This window comes from Megalops cyprinoides, chromosome 2 (genome assembly GCF_013368585.1).
Source record: "Megalops cyprinoides isolate fMegCyp1 chromosome 2, fMegCyp1.pri, whole genome shotgun sequence".
Taxonomy (NCBI): domain Eukaryota; kingdom Metazoa; phylum Chordata; class Actinopteri; order Elopiformes; family Megalopidae; genus Megalops; species Megalops cyprinoides.
The window spans coordinates 69,927,304-69,949,159 of record NC_050584.1 but is presented as its reverse complement, the minus strand read 5'-3'; the positions used below and the strand labels follow the sequence as shown (position 1 = coordinate 69,949,159).

Genomic DNA, 21,856 nt, shown 5'->3' with positions numbered 1-21,856 from the left:
GATTAATAACCAAGCAGTATGACAACAGACGACTGCACATCTATAGACACACTTCTCTCCATGATGACTTGCCACTATATACATACAATCACAATCATGCTGAAATATGCAGCTGCTCTCTGTTGTCGGACAGACTGGGGAAGCAGAGTGCAGGACAGTGGCTGAGGCTGTGGAAGAGAGCCGAATGTGGGCAGGAGTCTGAGTGACGATTTACAGTGTGCAGTTTAAAGCTGTTCCTCCACTCTGCTGTGTTAGGGCAAGCTTACCTTTCTATCACAATCACAATGACGTCACTACACTTCATGAAAATATTATGTAAATGAATGTAATTCAGCTGACATTTTATACAGTTTTCATACCCCTAGTTTCTCATGAATGAATGTTAAAAATTTCTGGAATTGGCTCTGCAGTGTGTAAAAATTGCTTTCACTCAATTAAAATTTGCACTGTGGAAAATCACTGCTGAATCATCATCTGTCTTTGATTAGATTAGATTGGATTCTGTCTTGTGTGGACATACTGATGTAAATGATGTTCTCCCTACACTGTGAGCGGAGAAATGGCTACTGTATGAGTTTGCTGGTGTTCTGTCAAAGCAATCAGTCGAATGAAGCTCTTCCCACACTGAGAGCAGTGGTATGGCCGCTCTCCTGTATGAGTTCGCTGGTGCTGTATTAGAGTAGTTGACTGACTAAAGCTCTTCCCACACTGGGAGCAGTGATAAGGACGTTCCCCTGTATGAGTTCGCTGGTGTTGTGTCAGAGTAGTTGACTGACTGAAGCTCTTTCCACACTGGGAGCATTGGTATGGACGCTCCCCTGTGTGAATTCGCCAGTGTTTATTCAAATGTGATGCAGATCTAAAGCTCTTCCCACACTGGGAGCAGTGGAATGGGCGCTCCCCTGTGTGAGTTCGCTGATGTTCTGTCAAAGTACCATGCCGACGAAAGCTCTTCCCACATTGGGAGCAGTGGTATGGGTGCTCTCCTGTATGAGTTTGCTTGTGTTGTGTCAGAGTAGTTGACTGACTGAAGCTCTTCCCACACTGTGAGCAGTGGTACGGACGCTCCCCTGTGTGAATTCGTCGGTGTTTACTCAAATGTGATGCTGATCTAAAACTCTTCTCACATTGGGAGCAGTGGTATGGGTGCTCTCCTGTATGAGTTAGCTGGTGTTGTATAAGAGTTGTTGACTGATTAAAACTCTTCCCACACTGAAAGCAGTGGTATGGACGCTCCCCTGTGTGGGTTCGATGGTGTCGAGTCAAGGCTGACAGAGATCTGAAATTCTTCCCACATTGTGAGCAGTGGAATGGCCGCTCTCCTGTATGGGTTCGCTGGTGTGTTGTCAGGGCTGATGCACACCTGAAACTCTTCCCACACTGGGGACATGTGTGGGCCCCTGGGGTGCCTGTGTGGGACTGTGTCAGGGTGGGGAGTGTCTTAGGGGGTGTGGGGTGCTGAGGGGTGCTGCTGGGAGGCAGTGGGTTCTCTGCTCCATTTCCTCTAGATCCCAGAATCCTGCTGTACTCCACTGGGTGAACTTTGTCAATGTGCTGGTGAAGGTTCACTTCTTCCATGTGAGTGAATGGGCACTGGGAGCAGGCAAAGACCTGAGATGCCACCTCAGCTGTCTGCCCTGAAGACAGAGAAGAGAGGACATATACAGATGTCGCAAGATACTACCAATAACCATAATTGAGAAAACAAACAAGCTAAATATGCAGTGTGTAGCATCATCCATAATATATGCAAAAATAACCTGCATATCTGTTCTATTCATCCCTAAAATACACTTAAACTTGTGATATTCCTCCTCATCTTCATGTTCTACAGGCCAGCTGTCAATTATCTCAGTCTAGCCAATTATCTCAGTCCTCCTCAGCCCCCCCCAGAGCACCGGCCATTGTTGTGTAGCATCTTCACAGGATGCCTGGAATCGGGTCCAATGAAGGACTGGAGGCCCACTGTGCCACGCCCGCTGTGCCACGCCCACTGTACCATACCCACTCGCCGGAGGTCCTCCCCTCACTGACCAGCCACAGGCTGCAGGTCACTCTGTAAGACACACTGAGCCCAGGCTGCAGGTCTCTCTGTAACACACACTGAGCCCAGGCTGCAGGTCTCTCTGTAACACACACTGAGCCCAGGCTGCAGGTCTCTCTGTAACACACACTGAGCCCAGGCTGCAGGTCTCTCTGTAACACACACTGAGCCACAGGCTGCAGGTCTCTCTGTAACACACACTGAGCCCAGGCTGCAGGTCTCTCTGTAACACACACTGAGCCACAGGCTGTTCTGGGCCCAGGCTGCAGATCTCTCTGTAAGACACACTGAGCCACAGGCTGCAGGTCTCTCTGTAACACACACTGAGCCACAGGCTACAGGTCTCTCTGTAAGACACACTGAGCCCAGGCTGCAGGTCTCTCTGTAACACACACTGAGCCCAGGCTGCAGGTCTCTCTGTAACACACACTGAGCCCAGGCTGCAGGTCTCTCTGTAACACACACTGAGCCACAGGCTGTTCTGGGCCCAGGCTGCAGATCTCTCTGTAAGACACACTGAGCCACAGGCTGCAGGTCTCTCTGTAAGACACACTGAGCCCAGGCTGCAGGTCTCTCTGTAACACACACTGAGCCACAGGCTACAGGTCTCTCTGTAACACACACTGAGCCCAGGCTGCAGGTCTCTCTGTAACACACACTGAGCCACAGGCTGTTCTGGGCCCAGGCTGCAGATCTCTCTGTAAGACACACTGAGCCACAGGCTACAGGTCTCTCTGTAACACACACTGAGCCCAGGCTGCAGGTCTCTCTGTAACACACACTGAGCCACAGGCTGTTCTGGGCCCAGGCTGCAGGTCTCTCTGTAAGACACACTGAGCCCAGGCCGTTCTGCCAGGCCTGCTGACTCTGCACCCTGCTCCAGCAGCACTGAACAGCATCCGTCCTCAGAGGGGCTCATACTGCAGCATCAAAGCAGTGCAGCCACCTCAGTCCAGGAATCATCACCATACACAGCTTCTGTCTCACTAACATTGTTAGCCCTTTCACCTGTACACAGTGCCCATGGCGGGTTAGCCCTTTCACCTGTACACAGTGCCCATGGCGGGTTAGCCCTTTCACCTGTACACAGTGCCCACGGCAGGTTAGCCCTTTCACCTGTACACAGTGCCCATGGCGGGTTAGCCCTTTCACCTGTACACAGTGCCCACGGCAGGTTAGAACTTTCACCTGTATACAGTGCCCATGGCGGGTTAGCCCTTTCACCTGTATACAGCGCCCACGGCAGGTTAGAACTTTCATCTGTATACAGTGCCCATGGCGTGTTAGCCTTTCACCTGTATACAGGGCCCATGGCGTGTTAGCCTTTTCACCTGTACACAGTGCCCATGGTGGGTTAGCCTTTTCACCTGTATACAGGGCCCATGGCGGCTTAGCCCTTTCACCTGTATACAGTGCCCACGGCAGGTTAGCCCTTTCACCTGTATACAGTGCCCATGGCGGGAAGGCCTGTGTTGGCACAGACAGGGTTCAGACCCCTAACTCCTCCAGCTTCCGGCACAGATGGTGATTCCGGCTGCTGAAGGAAGGCAAGCCTGAGAATCCCTCAGATAACAGACCCCCGACTTATGATACCCACTCTCTTACTACAGACGGTCCCCAACTTATGATACCCACTCTCTTACTACAGACGGTCCCGACCTATGATACCCACTCTCTTACTACAGACGGTCCCGACTTATGATACCCACTCTCTTACTACAGATGGTCCCTGACTTATGATACCCACTCTCTTACTACAGACGGTCCCCGACTTATGATGGTTAGACTTACGAATTTTCAACTTTATGATGGTGCGAAAGCGATAAGCATTCAGTAGAAACCGTACTTTCAATTTTGAATTTTGATCTTTTCCCAGACTAGCAATATGTGGTACGATAGTCTCTCGCGATGCTGGTCAGCGGCAGCGAGCCGCAGCTCCCAGTCAACCACGCGATCACAAGGGTGAACAACTGATACTCTACAGTGTACTGTGTTGCCAGCGTTTTCTGGATATTATGTTTTGTGTTCACTTTCAGTGCAGTATTCAATAAATTACATGACTTTATTATAAAATAGGCTTTGTGTTAGATGATTTTGCCCAACTGTAGGCTAATGTAAGTGTTCTGAGCATGTTTAAGGTAGGCAAGGCTAAGCTATGATGTTCGGTAGGTTAGATGTATTAAATGCATTTTCGACTTACAATATTTTCAACTTACGATGGGTTTATCGGGACATAACCCCATCGTAAGTCCAGGAGCATCTGGATTCTCTTACAGCAAATAAGCAAAATGGTATAATGAGTTGCAAAAAACCAGAACCGCGCCTGGAACAGCATGGGCTGGACTGTTATAATCATTTTTATGACAATTTACCCAATCCAGGATAACTCTTAATACACACGTAAAAGAGGAAGATTTGTGTGCACAGAGTTCTTTGTGTTGCTGATCATGCTGTAAATGAGCCTTCACAGAATCGTTTCTCCTGGCTATAACCCTGCACTCACACCGGCAGCGATGAGTGACAAAGCAGCGGAAGTCATTCATTTCCAATGGTCGCTAGGCGACACTGAGTGACATGGCACGTCATGTCGCCTGGCGAAGCGATCACTACAACTTGGCGACTAAAAAAAGTTAAGCAAAATTCAACTTTATGCAAATGAGCAGCAACAGAGTCGAGCGACAGCCAATCAGGGCAGATGTGTTCCTCTTATATTGTTATATTCTTTCACTGTGAAACGTTTTCTTAAACTTTAGTTCCTATATTAGCATTTTAGTTCCCATAGTGGCGATTGCAAATGCTAGCTACTTTGCGGTCCATGGTGAAACAGTAGCGTTTGAAGCAAGATCATACTCTTTATAGGAAAATAAATTCCAAAACATATTTTTCGGCATGCACCTGATTTGTGGGTTCACACATATATTGGGCGATATATTAACAGGCCTGCCTTTAAGAAAATATGAATATACAACTCCATGATATAGCAAGGATGATGAAAATACAACATATAAATAATAGGCTATAAGAGCAGGGGCGTCCCTCTCTATCTTCATGAATCTCTCGAAGACTCACCTCTTCCGAACTCACCTTCTCGCCTAACATACCAACATTTCTAACCCTCACCTTATTCTGTTGCACTTTATCTTATAGCACTTATCGGTTCACCTTTCTGTCTGTATTGTCTTGCTTTATCCCTTACAGCTCCCTTAGCACTTCGTGTCTGCTGAATGAGTAAATGTAAATGTAAATAAATATGAAATATAATATATATTTCAAGTATTTATTAGTATATACATTTCTTTTAGAAAATTAATGCATCTCCTGTCAATACATTTGTATCCCACTTCCTCAAAACTACGTTAGCAACACCCACAAGCTACGTTAGCAACACCCACAAGCTGGCTGCAGCAAGTGACAGCGACTCAGTGACTTGGCGACATACAACAATAAAGTCGCTGCCTGTGTCAGTGCAGGGTAACAGTCCAGCGGCTGCCTTTTTACCAGTGAGAACTTCTGCTTTGTGGCACAGATACTCAGAATATGCACATTAGATGACTGACTGAACACTACGATACATCACTGCTCTCATAGGGAAAATAGCTGGAAATCTCTTCACCTGTATTTCCTTTCCTGGTAGAGGTGACATAACATCCAATAGGGGGTTCAGCACAGATCCTGCCCAAGACAAATATAGCCATATGATTTATTACAAGACTAACAGTAATGAAAACAGTTTGCTTCATCTCCCCATTTACTCTTACTCTGTCTCTGATGACTCTGGAGGTTGTTTCTTCAAACTGTAAATCATCTTCTTCCTCTGCACCATGACCTGTCCCTGCTGGCCGAGTGACCTGTCTTCCGTCACTGGCGACAGCTTGTCTCCTCTCCATGGAGATCTCGCTCCCTGGTCCCCATTATTGGCCATGATATGAGGGGGAGATGATACAGGAACTGACATCTCTGTGATGTCAAGTCGGCGAATCAGCACTCTAGGCTGTTTGAGCAAACAGGAAGTGACCTGCAGTGACAGGCCCTCCCCCTCCTCCTGCCCGCAGTCTGGCTTCCCCTCACTCTTTAGCTCTTTGTCAGTTTGGGTGGTTTGATCAGTTTCATCTCTCAATTCATCCCTCTCTTTTTGCCCCTCCCTCCAGAGTACTTTGTCATCTTCATCTCTCACATCATCCTCCTTCTCCATCTCTTCACTCTGCCTGTCCCCACCTTCCTCTTCCTCCTCCTTTATGTTGGATAGTATGTCTATCTCCTCCCTGCTCATCCCATATCCAGTCTTCCTCTCCATCCTCTCCTCTATGTCTTCACTTCTGTTCAGACCTGATCTCAGCTCCACCCCTGTGTAATCTCTGATGTCCATCACAGACTCTGTCTTCAGTTCTTCACCCAATGAACCAGGATTTAAAAAGTTCTTTGAGTCAAGCAAGGAGTCTGATTGGCTTTTAGACTGAATCTGCTCCACAGAATCCACCATTTTTATAAAATGAGGGGGGGGCAGAGAGGAAAGGTTATATGGATCCATGGAAGGCAGAGCTGCTGGGGGAAAGAGAGGGAATGAGCACTCGTCTGCCTGACATGAGCTCTCACACAAATTGATGTGCATTCGTGATTAGAGAGATTGGCTCTGTTGCGGTTCCTCTTGCCTCTATTCGCATACCACCAGCTGGAGCAGGGGTTTAGCTGTGTCTCTGTGTGCAATTCTTTCTTGGTTTCGGTTACACTGGGTCTACAGAAAGGACAGCCAGATTCACTCTTTATGTTTTTTGGTGCCACCTCATAGATAGAGTAGAAACCTTCCTCCTTTTTCCGTGCATTAAGGAGATAAGCAGCTTGCTAACTACTGACCTGACTGGAATTTCCCGTGATTTTACACCCTCTAAGGAGTAAATCTAAGATAAGTAATAGAGATCTGGGTAGATAATCTATTCATTTTAGTTACCAATCTGCAACATGAATATCATAGTAACTAAACCTATTTCAAAGAAACATACAGATTCTTACCAAAAAACCTTAAAATACTTTCAGTTGAAATATTTGCCCATGGGGCAGTGACTTCAGGAATAAAGTTACCATTCAAAATCAAATATTTACTAAATAAAGAAAATGGGTATGCCGACATTCTTTAATTCCGACATTCTTTAATTCCATATTTGTTTGAACTTAAAACACTATAATAATTTGTGAGTTGTACTGATGTCACTGTTTCTTTGGATAAATTAAATTGAAATGCAAACATAAAATCGAATGCATCACACCAAAGTTCTGAAAAAAGTTAGATATCAGGTATCCCTCTGTTCATTTCTAACCAATACTGCATTAGGTCATCAAATTTTGATTCAGAGTTTCAGATTTAGCTCAAATTACCAATATACAGTGGTATGGCACCTATGGAGAAGGAATGAAAGGGGCTAACTTTGCCAAAAAAAGTGTGTGTGATTGGTAATACAACAGGTAAAATAAGAAAGATATTCATTTTTGCATTTTACAGTATCTTTACTGTAAAGGCCAAGACTATTTCTTTTAAGGCCTTCAACAATTAACATGACCCTTTTTTGCAATGAAATGGAGACGTTTCCCCTTGTAGCACATGAAACTGTTTGCCTTGTGATTGTTTATTTTTATCCTCTAACAGAGTCTTACCATTCCTGTCCAGGTGTCTAAGACATCTGTGGTGCTGGAGTAGGACCTTAAGCTGCTGTGGGTCAGAGACAGACTGCACACACTCCTCCAGGACAGAGGGGGCAGCACTGAGCCATGACAGAATCTGAAGGTGAAATAAATGTTAGCTATTTCTTTTTTTTTTTTAAAGACCCACCACCACCCCCCCCCTCTTCGGAGGACAACTTTATTTTTAATAAGGCAATACATTCGTAATAATATGGATATCCATAAAAGGGGGGGATTGTGTATAGCGCAACATACAGAATGTGAAATAAAGAAAACGCAAGAAAAAACAAAGTGACAAGTAAGACGGGACGAGTAGGACGGGACAATAGCAAAGGACTGGGAAGACAGGACTAGACAAGACAGTTGACGAACATGAAGAGGCAAGTTATTAAAGATTGAATAAAGTAAGCTATGATTCACATTGGGTGGTCATGGTTTAGGGATGTTGAAGGAGGTTGTCAGATATATTCTGCAAGAGTGTAAGTGACATGTGTCTATGTGTATGTGTAATTGTGGTAACTGATAGGCAAAATAAGTAAATAAATTAAAGAAAGAAAAGGGGGGGGGGTGAACCGAGAGTAGGAATGTTAGGGGTCAGGGGGTGAGGTGGGGTGGGGGGAGGGGGGCACCAGAAAAAGGGGAGCAGGGGGGTATGTGTCTGGTAATATACACAGCTTGTAGTTATGTTTGGATTGAATTTAGAAAAGTTAGAAATGGGTACCAAATGTCTTCAAAGGCTGATATTTGGTTCTTTTTGTGAGCATTACTTTTTTCCATTGAAATGTATTCTGAAATTAGATTAGTCCAGTGAGTGATGTGACAGGATTTCCTTGATTTCCAGTTTGGGAGGACTACTTTCTTAGCGACAGTTAGAGAAATGAGCAATGGATTCCTGAGTTTTGATGGGATGTGAACTTTGGAGATATCACCAAGGAGACAGAGTGTTGAGCATGGTGAGATTCTGTAGCTCAGGATGGTGGAGAGTGTCTCAGTAACCGTGATCCGAAAGACTGAACTGGTTGACAGAGCCAGATGGCGTGAAGATAGTTGTCTGTGCTACCTGAAGTGCATTGTGAACAGATATCTGTGTTGGCTAGTCCCATTTTAAACTTTTTACTTTGAGTGATGTGACTTCTGTGAATGACTTTATATTGTATGAGCTGCAGGTTTGTGTTAGTGGTCATGGAGAAGGTATTCTTACAGATTTGTTCCCAGAAATCAGGGTTGGGAGAGAGGGTTAGGTCAGCTTCCCACTTGGTTGTTGGTATTGTTATTATATTATTTGAGTTGGAGATCAGTATATATAGTTTGGAGGTTAATTTTTTAGAGTTATTGATTTTCATGAGTTCATCAACTAATTGAGAGGGTTGTAGTGTGTTGTTGGTTAAACTGGTTTTGTCTTTAATTCTGAATCTAAGTTGTTGATATTGTTGAAATGTTAGCTATTTCAATAACAGCCACTACTTTGCAAATGTGAGATCCTCCAAAAGCCACCTTTCCATGGTTTCATTTGTGACTTGATTTCTCACGAAGTAAACATTGAAAATGTCACCTTGACCAATATAAAATCCATCACATGCAATGAGAATAGCAAATTGTATCGAAATGAGGAAACATGTAACATATAAGGACAAAAGGGACAAAATCGTACTTTGCACAACTTCACAGTTATTAAATTTTTTTTCAACACTTTGGTCTCCACACACATAAGACCTGGTTTCTGTTGACGATTCCAGCACTAGTAGTAGTAAGAAGACTCAGGAGTCATATTTGAATGTGTGTGGTGACAGACTGGAGTATAAATTAATTTCTTTGGCACTAAGCAGCTTGATTAGAAATTGGATGAAGTAGCATGTCCAGTAGGTTCATGTAAGACCCCGCAGTGGGATTTTTCTCCTTACCTGTTTGAGGTCTGGTACTGGCAGCAGCTTCTCCAGTCTGAAGAGGAACTCCCACACCAGCATCTGCAGAGCTGAGTCATAACTGGGACCCAGCTGCAAGGAGAGAGAGAGAGAGAAAAAGAGAAAGAAAGAGAGAGAGATAAAATGGCACTTTAACCCTTTTGTATGTGACCTATTTTATGCTATGTAGCACGCATGTTACGTTACATGCCTCGTTATGTTTTCATTATTGTTATTAATCTCATAGTTTTCACCACTGCATTTGCTGTACTTTATAACATTAAATCACTGTTTTCTCAAAGCTAACGTTAGCTAGAATTTTTCCGATCTAGTGTTCTAATCACACCGGTTTGACCATTTGCGCGAAAGGGTTAATAACGAGATAATGTTTACTACCAGAACTCTGCAGTGAAACCTGCCCCACTTTACATCGACTTGAGTGTCAGACCTGGAGGAAGTGCTCTCTCTCAGCTGGGTCTTTCAGCAGGGTTTGGACCAGCTCCACAAAATCAGCTTCTGACACCTCCACCTTCACATCAGAGCTCTGCAACACAGCACAGTGGTCACACACACAGCTAACACACTGTACAGTGTAGGGGCCCTTCTGATTCATCAGCCTGCCAGTTACATCTCCCCATATTCTGCATTTCCCACAGTAGCGGTTACAGCTTCCACACACATCACAGCTCCCTCGGCTGCCTGGCTGATGCTGTGTAATATTACCAGTCAGGTGACTCAGCAACCCAACAATTTCAGATGAAGGGCACAGTTTTTGGAAAAAGCTGAACACAGCTACTTGGAAATGGCAAAGATAAATCTCTCTGGGAGCTCCCAAGTAGCTCAGTTGTGAATTCGCAGCACTGCTGTTACACTAAACACCTCTGACCCCTCCAGAATGCATCATCCTGTCTCATCTCGACCATTATTTAAACGTACACTTTTCACACCTTAAATTACAAAGTGCTTCAGCCCCCTTCTCTCACCCTCGCTCGCAGTGCCAGAATCAGCTGGTTCCTCTGTCTGTAACTCAGCAGCTCTGGGACTGCCTCTGTCACCAAAGTCACAAACTCCTCCAATTTCCCATAATGCATTATGTCTCGCTGCTGCACCACTTGCCACATGGCTGCAGAGAACAGTCGTAGAGGGGGAACCAAAAGGCGCAGGGAGGAGAGAGGAAGAGAGGGATCTGCAACAGAGAGAGAACATAAGGAATCTACACACAAACAGGAGCACCTCTGACACATCTAAAGCAGCACTGACTTCAGCACTTGGTCCTGGCTACACAGCTAGTTTGTCCCCCTCCCAAACTGCAATTTTGTCCAAAGGCAAATTAAAAAAAACAAACCAAATCTTCTTTTTAACACTTAGCTGTACATTTAATATTTCCTTCAAATTGCCTAACCTGGGCAACTCTAAAATTACTCAACATGTTTGAGACACCCACAGCCTGTCTTTCAAAGGAGATTCAAAATTCAGTTTTTCTGTATGAACAAGTATTCATTTCTTTACCTTGGCCTTCACTTGAAGCCAAGGGAGTAGCAGACGTTACGTTATATTTACACACATATGCAAATGCATCACACAGACACACACACACGCACACACACAAACACGGCCGGACTGGGATAAAATTGGCCCTGGCATTTTTGGCCCAGACGGCCTGCCACAATCGGTCAGACACCACCCACCAGTACACCATCCTTGCGGTCCCCTTGAATATGCGTACCTACTGTACTAGTCTCCCAAGCCACTAAAAAGCTGAGTAGTAAGTGCCGTGGACAAGTGGACCAGTGTACTCACTCACTCTTGACTGACTCCCTGGTGACCAGAGGTGGCCATGGAGTACGCAATCTCCATACTCAAGTAGAAGTACAAGTAATTGTCAAAGAAAAAACTCTGCTAGAAGTCAAAGTATCAGTGAGTGGGCAATCAAATCAATAGTGTGCTCGTTTGTTTGGGGAGTCTGACCTACAGTTCATGTGCCTCAATGGACAGCAGCACCAAACAATTTGAACTCACTGTAGGTGGAGAGCTACCCCACAGATAACAATAATAAGTAACAGTAATCCATACCATATATATCCTAATAGTTACCACCATACCTAGCTGAAAATAAACATAGGACAACATTATTGCCTGTTGTTGGAAATGAAAAAGCTTTTTTTCTGTAAGCTAATACATAAGCACACACACATTTTAGCACAGTAGAGCTACAAGTGTTGAAGCTACTCCATGCTTACTGCTTCAACTACACTCTCCTCCTGCTCCTGCTCTCTGTCCCTCAGCCCTGTCATGCTCACTCTGTCTCTCCTCGGCTTCCCTGTCACACGCCTGCTCCTCTGAAGTGGAAGTAGCCATAGCCAGCCAACTCTCCTCCTTCAAGTTCCACCTGTTGCTGCACAATGTTAGGTACTGTAGCTACTGTAGCCCCTGCAGCAAACATGTCTGTTATTTTTGCACATTTGGCGGCATCCCGCTATAGATTTTGAATTTTTTTGGCCTGCAACCTCTCTGCACCCCTCTTGCGCTTTTCTTTATCCCTTTTGACACCCTCATCCACCCACAGATTTTTGGCTCTGAGCCACGGCATCTGACACGTGAAACAGAGAGGACAGAGGGGGAGGGGTGGGGCCTAGTAAGAGATGTGATTGGGCCAGCCCAGTGTAGGTATAGAAAATGAACCAATGAGCCGCTGCCCCTGCTTTATTAGCCGGTCGTTGGCCAAATTTTTTTTTTCCAATTAAAAATTATAAATGAATTCGGCCCCAAGGTGCATCAGCCCACTGGGAAAATGCCCAGTATGCCAGATTTCCAGCCCACCTCTGCACACACATATTGTTAGGGTCAAATGACACACATGGACACATATTTTGTTTCTTTAACTTGAGACTTGCTGCTGATGTCATCATGCAGCTGGAGGCAGCCCGCCTTCCAGTGAAGCCTGTAAAGGTGGCCTGCTAACCGCAAGAGGAGATATGAACCTATGGAACTGGAGAGAGATGTTGGTGTTTATTGGTTTGGCGCATGTTGGATTGGGACACCAGCAGTCACCATTTTTGGGGGCTAACAAAGGCTTTGTTTGCTTTTGTCAGGACGCTGGTGAACAGCACTCGCTTGGGCCCACAGCGACTGTAGTGCTGGCTCGCTCTGTTATGCCACTGTTCACCTCCCCTGAGGCTGAGAGCTGGACTATCGTCTTTGTGCCATCATCAAGTAAACCAATCCTACACTGACCACTCCACCACTGTCAATCTGGCAGCTGAGGCAGCCAGAAGAGACTGTCCCATGAGGAGATCCCCAGAGTCAGGTTCCCAAGCGCTGCTCTGGACTGGGAGGTCGCCCACACATGACTTTTTAGGTTTTTCACACAGTTCACACAATTTGGTTCAGCTGCCTTTTCCTTTAACAGCACTTTTCACCATTTTATTCTAAACCAGGGAAGGTTAGTCACTATATATATATATACACACACATATATATATATAAAATGACTAACCTTCCCTGGTTTAGAATAAAATGGTGAAAATTGCACACACACACACACATACACATACATGCATACACTGTACCTATTTTCAACAATTATATGCTACGAAGGCAGCCACTTTGTCGGCAGCCAAACCGAACAGCTTCTTACAGTTCTTAGTTATAAGGTTTCCATCAGATATAGTTTTGGGGTTTGCCCTCCGAAGCCGAAACGTCATCCTAATTACGTTACACTAGATCGGAACTATTTGTGGTGCAAGGCAGCGCTCGTAACGAACTAGTGTGATCACTACTTAAAATTCAGTTGTGATTTCCCCAGGAATTTAGTTACTGACGTCCGTAAAGCATCCGGACCCAAACGGAATGAGGCCTCGCGTAGCCTGGCAGCGCTGCAAAGGTACATTACATTGTTTTTATTCACGTGCATTTTAGCTGTCTTAAATGACAACGTAAAGAGAAATTTATACAAACCCATGGCTTCCTTTGCTGAAGAAAGTCGTGTTTCTACCGCTCAGATCTCGAACAGTTACATTTAAAAACGGTAAGAAAATGTTGGGGTTCAAAACTCAGCAAATCAGCTGGTTAGAAATGAGTTTGATAATGCTGGGCTAAAGCTAGCGTATCGGCTAGCTGCTCGGGGTAAGCTTTCCTGTGTAAAACTGGTTGCCAACGACTATTCAGACAAAACGTTCATAACTTAACTTCATTTAACATAGAAACGTTATGCAACGTTAAGAATTTGAAGTACAAGAGCATCGGGACACTGGACTGTGAATAACTCTGATTTGCAGAATACAGTAAAAATGTCACTTCCGCAAAGGTTGGCGAACGCGAACAGTATTCAAAATAAAAGTTCATTTTCCATTTTCACGCCCACAAATTAACACATTATTAACCGAAATTAAAATCCATGAATCCGTCAATCCATGAAAAAGAGAAACTCACCAACTCACAGTAATTAAATATAACCACAAAATGTAGAACACGACTTTAATAAACAACTTTTATGCACATGGTTCAAGAATAAATAAAATATACAATACACAATATATAAAACAATAAAAAGACAACAGAAAGCATCACAATCCCTGCTGTGTGTATTTGTGTGTGTGTGTGTTGTGTGTGTGCAGTGAGACTGGAGTCAGTGTGAGTGGAGCTCGAGACTCTTTTCAGGATGACCAACAGTGATCGATAGTCAATGGCTGTGCTTAGCACAAGTAGAGGGACATAACAAATGTCAGCAGACGTGTGTGTGTGTGTGTGTATGTGTGTGTGTGTGTGTGTGAGAGAGAGAGAGAGAGAGCAGCAGAGAGGAGGAGGTCGGTAATCAGGGTTGTTTCTGGTCAGGAGTTTGACTGAAAAACTTCTAAGATGCTGCTGGAGAGCAGGAATGAATGAAGTTTGTGAAAAAAATCTTCAAAATCACAAATGGGTGAACTAAAGGGCTCGTTTCTTTAGTTATAAAAGTTGTCTCTTATGCACTTTCTATAATGAAGCTTCTGTTATTGACTCGAAATGGACTATCAGCTGCACCTTTCTTTAACTTCAAACTACTCTTATTTTGGTAGGAAATGGGAGACATTTTACGAAAAATGACCACCAGAAACCCAAAATCAAACTGCTGTCAGTGTCACGGAGCCAGGTAAACTGCAGGTAAACCAGAGGTAAACCTGCCTTCAGCCACGGTGATCAAGCTGCTGTACTCGCTAACTAGCTGTGTATTTGATAACCAACACATTCTCTGAGTTGTATGGAGGAGAACGCGAAGTTCGCCAGGGAAGGGAATAAGGGGTTTGTGTATTTTAGTTTCATTGAAAATAATTATCTGACCGACTCTGTTACTCTTGACTGAATGTTACTGTGGAGGGAGATTTAACAGCTTTTGCCTCACTTACCAGCTCTGAGCATAGACACCATTTCTTTGCTAACCACTGTTAATACATTCTGAAGCAAACACATTTGAGGTGGGAATTTTGCTGTGTGTTCAGTCTCTGAAACAACTCCAAATGCTGTCAATGTTTGGCCTGAACGAAGCATGCACTCAAAACTTGTCCACCTTTCAGAGGACATTGTAAAACTGTGCTTTGATGAATGTATTTTAATGGTCCACTGGCACTGGTTTATCTTTGTTTAAAGCAGGGATGGAGCTGGAGTTGTTGACACAGTGAAGCAAAAAATAATGTGTAAACAATGTGATCTCACCTGAAATACAAATGCCAGGTACCCATTTTTATATCAGGCTAAGGATGGACGAATTAATTAAATGTCAAAATTAATTCATATTGTTGGTATTATTTGCAGTATGAACAGAAGACCTTGAAGGCCATATTGAATGTGTAACTGAACAGCAGTGGGTGGTAAACAGTAGGCTGTGGAACCAGGAACAAATGCTGGTAACTGAAGTCAGTGCTGCTTTAGATGTGTCAGAGGTGCTCCTGTTTGTGTGTAGATTCCTTATGTTCTCTCTCTGTTGCAGATCCCTCTCTTCCTCTCTCCTCCCTGCGCCTTTTGGTTCCCCCTCTACGACTGTTCTCTGCAGCCATGTGGCAAGTGGTGCAGCAGCGAGACATAATGCATTATGGGAAACTGGAGGAGTTTGTGACTTTGGTGACAGAGGCAGTCCCAGAGCTGCTGAGTTACAGACAGAGGAACCAGCTGATTCTGGCACTGCGAGCGAGGGTGAGAGAAGGGGCTGATATATGTGTTTGCATTCAGGAGAACATGGAAAAAAGAGAATGTATCTTATATTTACTGGGTAAAGGTTTTTTCTATTATTGTTTTTGTATCTTGATGAAAATAATATTAATATGGTAATGACATACTAAGGACGTTAAATTGTTTAAGTCTTATGTTTTCAGAAATGGCTATTTAGCCCACATCTAGTGTTGCTCTAAGTGATTTGTGGTTTGATATGCTCTTATATGTAAAGTATCTATGTCCATGTTACCTGCCACCACAGTTTCAGGCCCTATGGAAATATCAAAATTTGAGCTAAATTTCAAATGAAAACATTTCAAACACTATTTGGAATAAAGAATCTAAACTTAAGATGTGTTCATGTGAATGATGTAGGAATAGTTTTATACTGCTTTTTTGTAGTAAATCTGAGAGCAAAGAGCATTGGCATTGGTTGATTTGAGATGGAATGAGCCAATGGTCCAGTATGTTGACACAGAGTGTGTAACCAGTGATGGTTCCTCCAGCACACAGCCTGACCACTACAGGGGCAGGAATGGGAGGAAGGGGAAGTGTTACTGGCCCATTATCAGTGTCTCTGGAACCGAGACTGATACTGTGGGAAATGCAGAATATGTAACTGGCAGGCTGATGAATCAGAAGGACCCCTACACTGTACAGTGTGTTAGCTGTATGTGTGACTGCTGTGCTGTGTTGCATTTACATTTACATTTATTCATTTGGCAGATGCTTTTATCCAAAGTGACTTACAAATGAGGTGAAATACAACACAAGAAAAAAGTAAACATAAATTAGAAACACTACATGACCAGGTTTTAAAGGTTGGCCAGGCAAGGTATAAATTAGCAGGTAAAGCTAACGAGTGTGTTAAACCATTAGATTACTTTTTTTCATTTTCATTTTATAGTTTAGTTAGGAGACAGTTTGAGACATGAGAAGTTCCTTTAGGGGGAAGTGTTTCAGGTGCTCAGGTGAGCACGGAAGAGTTGTGTCTTCAGATGTTTCTTGAAGACAGAGAGGGATTCAGCAGAACAGATGAGGTGTGGAAGTTTATTCCACCATTGGGGGACGACGGCGGAGAAAGTAGTGGACAGTGATTTCAGGCTGCAATGTGACGGGACCACCAGGCACCATTCAGTGGCAGAGCGTAGTAGCCGGGAGGAAACATAGGGTTGCAGCAGTGATTTCAGGTAGGTAAGCGCAGTTTTGTTGGTCACCATGTATGCAAGCATCAAGGCCTTGATCATGATGTGGGCAGCTACAGGGAGCCAGTGGAGTGAGACCAAGAGAGGAGTAACATGAGCTCTTTTTGATTGGTTGAAAACCAGACGTGCATCTGCATTCTGTATCAACTGCAGAGGCTTAATAGTGCATGCAGGCAGGCCAGCCAAGAGAGCATTGCAGTAGTCCAGTCTTGAGATGACCAGAGTCTGGACAAGGAGCTGTGCAGCATACTCAGATAGGTAGCGCCTGATTTTCCTGATGTTATGCAGCACAAATTTGCATGATCTGGTAGTCATAGCAATGTGGTCGGTAAATTTTAGCTGGTCAACGATCACTACCCCCAGGTTCCTTGCAGACCTGGACAGAGTTAGTGTCGTTGAGCCTAGCTGAACAGTGATGTCGAGCTGGATCGATGGGCTGGCTGGGATCACTAGGAGCTCAGTCTTGGATATGTTGAGTTGAAGGTAGCGCTCAGACCTACCTTGTAACTTGGTCTCAATCTGATGTTACTGCTAGATGTTACTACTATATTTATCAAGTACATTTTGCTATGAAGGTGTATAACTAAAATTTAGAGAGGTTTGTAAGAGGTTACTAAGACAGCGCCATGAACGGTCGCCTTGATGTGTTGGTGCACACTTGTTTGTCTTGTTTTGTTCATTAATTCTAGCTGACGAGAGTTTTTTTGTGGTTTTTCACCCTCTCTAGTCGCGTAGTTTAGCTAGCTAGCCGGTTCGCCTGTTTAATTTTTTCTACCATCCTTCAGTGTCAGATTTTAGGATTGAGTAGGATTCTAATTCTGGTTGTGTTAGTGCATCTGCTGAACTGTAAACGTAGTTTTATTGTATTCAGGCTAAGTGGCATTTCTTGTGCTTGATTCCTGCCTTTGACTGTTCTGAGCCACCTTGGTGCTTTTAGCACTTTTTAGCTGGTAATTCGGTCTTGGCAGTAAATCTTTATTTAGGGACAGTGTGTTCAGTTAGGGGGAAAAAATGTGGCCAAAACTGTGCGAGAGTTGCCGGATGATTGGATTTCTGGAGGGAGACCTCCAGGATGAGTTCATCTGCGACAGTTGCCGACTTGTTGAAAACTTGGAGAACAAGATTCTTGGTCTCGAGGCCCAACTAGCTGGACTCCACAGTAATCCTGAATTGTTAAGAGTTCTAGGAACTGATTAGTATACCGTATAGGGAGATATTGTGCTCACCAAAGCTGGGTAGGGGGGAAAATACAGACCAGATAGGGCGAGAGAGATGGGTTACAGTAGGGCGTAGGCATAGAAGGGGGTGCACAATTCCAAGAGGGGCGGCATCTCCAGAGATCGTGGTGACCAACCGTTTCGTGCCACTGCAGGACGAGTTAGCCCATGATCCTGAGAGTGGGTGGACTGAAGAGTCCTAGGGCACCCAGGTGGCCTCATCCTCCAAGAAAAAAGAATTAGCGATAGTGGGGGACTGGATCATTAGAGGGGTAGATAGCATAGTGTGTTTGTGTGACAAGGAGTCTTGCATGATCTGTTGCCTGCCTAGTGCCCAGGTTGGAGACCTCCTGGAGAGCGCAGACAAGCTCCTGGCCAGAGCGGGGGAGGATCCAGTGGTCATGGTCCGTAATGGAACCAATGACATACGAAAGGGTAGGTTCGGAGTTCTGCAAGAAAAATTTATTGAGCTAGTGGGGAAGATTAGGAGCAGAACCTCCACGGTAGTCTTCTCTGGAATTCTACCAGTACCACGTGCAAGCAAAGGGAAGCAAGCCTTTATATGGAGGTTTAACACGTGGCTACAAACCTGGTGTAGGAAAGAGGGGTACAGGTTTATGGGGCACTGGGACTCCTTTTGGAACAGGGGTGACCTGTACAAGCCAGACGGGTTGCACCTGAACCGCAGGGGTACAGCTGCACTGGGCCAGCGTATGCTTAGGGTAGCAGAGAGTTATTTAAACTAGGGTCTGGGGGGGCAGGGAGCTTATACAGTGAGATGGGTAGGGATAGACAAACTGCCGGAATAGAACACACCATGGCTAAATATTTTATTAGTAGTGAGGAAACAATGCTTGTAAATCAGTCAGAACAGCACTGTAATAGAGGTGGTTCTGAGTAGCTGGGGGCAGGGGGAAGGACAGGAAATGCACACGTGGTACCCTGAAATTCCTCTGTTTAAATGCTAGAAGCATAAAAAAATAAAATTTTGGATCTGGAAACCGTTATGAGTAACAGTAATTATGATGTTGTTGGGATCACAGAGACGTGGCTTGGTGCAGGGGATGGGGATGAGTACAACGTAGAGGGATACAAGCTGCTAAGAAAAGATGGAATCAATAGAAGAGGGGGAGGCATAGCTCTCTATGTAAAGGATAATCTTAATATTCAGGAAATTCCAGGAATGGAGCCCCCTGGTGTTAGTGAAGACATATGGATTAAAATATTGGGGGAAAATGAAAAAGGTCTGAATGTTGGAGTATGTTATAGGCCACCAGCCTCAGACAACAGTGTCAACAGTATGCTCTTTGATAACATTAAACTAGCATGTCAGGAGGGTGAGACAATAGTAATGGGGGACTTCAATTACCCTTCAATTAATTGGGAAGCTGTGTCAGGTCAAGCTAAATGTGAGGAAGAGTTTTTGGATGTTGTAAATGACTGTTTTTTGATACAGTCTGTTACTCAACCCACGAGAGAGAACACAGTCCTAGATCTGGTTCTGTGTAATAATCCTGATAGAATCAGCAGTATTGAGGTAGGGAAACCACTTGGTACAAATGACCATAGTTCAATTACATTTGAAGTTTTTTGGCAAGTTAAGTCTGCATTCTCCAATGCTAGAGTATTCAACTTTAGACAGGCTGACTTTATTAAGATGCGTGATTATACAAGGAATATAAACTGGGTACCTCTTCTAGATGGTAAAACTGAAAGAAATGTGGTGCATATTTAAAACAATTATTCTGGATGTACAGCATAAATTCATTTCGCAAGTGAGAAAACGGAAGCTGAAAAAGAAGCATCCACAGTGAATGAATAAGTCGTTACGGGACAGTTTGAAACAAAAAAGGAAATTATTTAGAAAATACAAGTTGGAGAGCTCAGACAGTAATAAGATTGAATACAATAATATGCGAGCTCAAGTTAAGAAAAAAATAAGGGAAGCCAAAAGGTGTTATGAAAGACAAATTGCACTAGATGCAAAGAGCAACTCTAAACGTTTTTTTCAATATTATGGTCAAGAAAGGATAGTTAAGGATGAAATAAGAGGTATAAAAAATAAGGATGGAGTTATGGTTTATGATAACAAAGCTATTGCTGATACACTAAACAGTTACTTTGTGGAGAGTTTCACTAGTGAACTGTTTTCGCATATGCCGTCAGGTGCAGTAAGTTCTCAGAGACTTATGGAGGAAATTGATTTAAATGATGCAGAAGTAGATTAACTTCAAAAACTTAAATAAGGCAGCAGGCCCTGATGGAATATATCCAAGAGTTCTCAGAGAACTAGCAGAGGTGGTTTACAAGCCTCTGACAGTTATTTTAAAGCAATCCCTTAAAACTGGAGAAATACCAGATTACTGGAAACGTGGCAGTGTAGTACCTATCTACAAGAAAGGAGACCAGACTGATCCAGGAAATTATAGGACTGTCAGCTTAACTTGTATTGCATCCAAAATACTGGAATCCATCATTAGGGATGTAGTATCTTAACTACACAAACAGACATGCACACGAAAGGAGTCTTTTCTTAGACTTCATTCAGCGAACTTCATGAACACGTTACAGGTATGCTGTTGTGGGGATCTTCTTCTACCAAAGCACGTAAACATATCGGTACTACATGCAATTACAAATACTATAGTGCCACCTAGTGGACTTGTGGTAAATCCCCAGGTTACTACACTCCCCCACCATTAAGCTAACAATATACTGTGCACTCAGCTCTATTCGCCTGCTCGGGGTCTTTTATCTCGGGCCATCCACTTAGGACGTAGTTGTGTACTTGAGACAGCGTGACATCTCTTGCTGTCCACTTTCTGACCTGTGACACGTGTGCATGGTGCATCGTCCATGTGCTCCAACATCAGCATACGCTCGGGCCTCTCTTCCGCGTTTTGAACCGTAGGCACAGGGAGCCTACTGAGCGCGTCTGCATTGCTGTGAAACTTGCCTGGTTTATAGATTATCTGATACTCATACGCTCTGAGCATAACAGCCCATCTGTATTCTGGGTGAGACCATGTGGGGTACAGGTTTCGTGTCATGGAACAGTGTGATCAAAGGCTTATGATCCATTGTGATTGTGAACTTGCGCCCATATAAGTACTTGTGGAATCTTTGTATCCCAAATATTACAGCTACACCTTCCTTGTCTAACTGAGAGTACCTCTTTTCAGATGAGGTAAGGGTATGAGACATAAACCCTAGTGGATTTTCTGTCCCATCTGGCATCTTGTGTGAAAGCACAGCACCCACCCCGTAAGGGGATGCGTCACATGGTAAAATTAGTCCTCTGTCTGCCGAGTAATGAACTAACACACTGGCTAACTGGAGGAGTTCCTTTGACTTACGGAATGCCTCTTCCTGCTTGTTTGTCCACAACCATTTCTCATCTTTTTTAAGTAGCTGGTACATTGGTGCAAGCAGCGTGGACAGGTTAAGGAGAAAACGGTTGTAATAGTTCAGGAGCCCCAGGTAAGCTTTCAGCTCTGTAACATTCGACAGAGGCGGGGCCTCACTGATGGCTCTGACCTTTGACTCCATTGGGTGCAAACCTTGTGCATCTACCTTGTGGCCCAGGTAGCATACTTTGTCCTGCAGCAGCTCACACTTGCCCGCTTCAACCGT

The 21,856-nt window shown here is 44.2% G+C and overlaps 1 protein-coding gene across 1 annotated transcript; it reads right to left on the bottom strand.

Annotated features, from left to right (window-relative positions):
- Nucleotides 1-367: 367 nt before the first annotated feature.
- On the bottom strand, nt 368-13,881 carry LOC118772376 (zinc finger protein 2 homolog). Its single transcript, XM_036520638.1, has 8 exons — nt 13,576-13,881; nt 10,602-10,804; nt 10,067-10,162; nt 9,619-9,711; nt 7,691-7,814; nt 5,803-6,586; nt 5,658-5,671; nt 368-1,637 (listed from the first exon to the last, which is right to left on the bottom strand). The coding sequence occupies exons 1-8, from the start codon at nt 13,577-13,579 to the stop codon at nt 541-543; spliced, it is 2,415 nt and encodes an 804-aa protein (XP_036376531.1). The 5' UTR covers nt 13,580-13,881; the 3' UTR covers nt 368-540.
- Nucleotides 13,882-21,856: the final 7,975 nt, after the last annotated feature.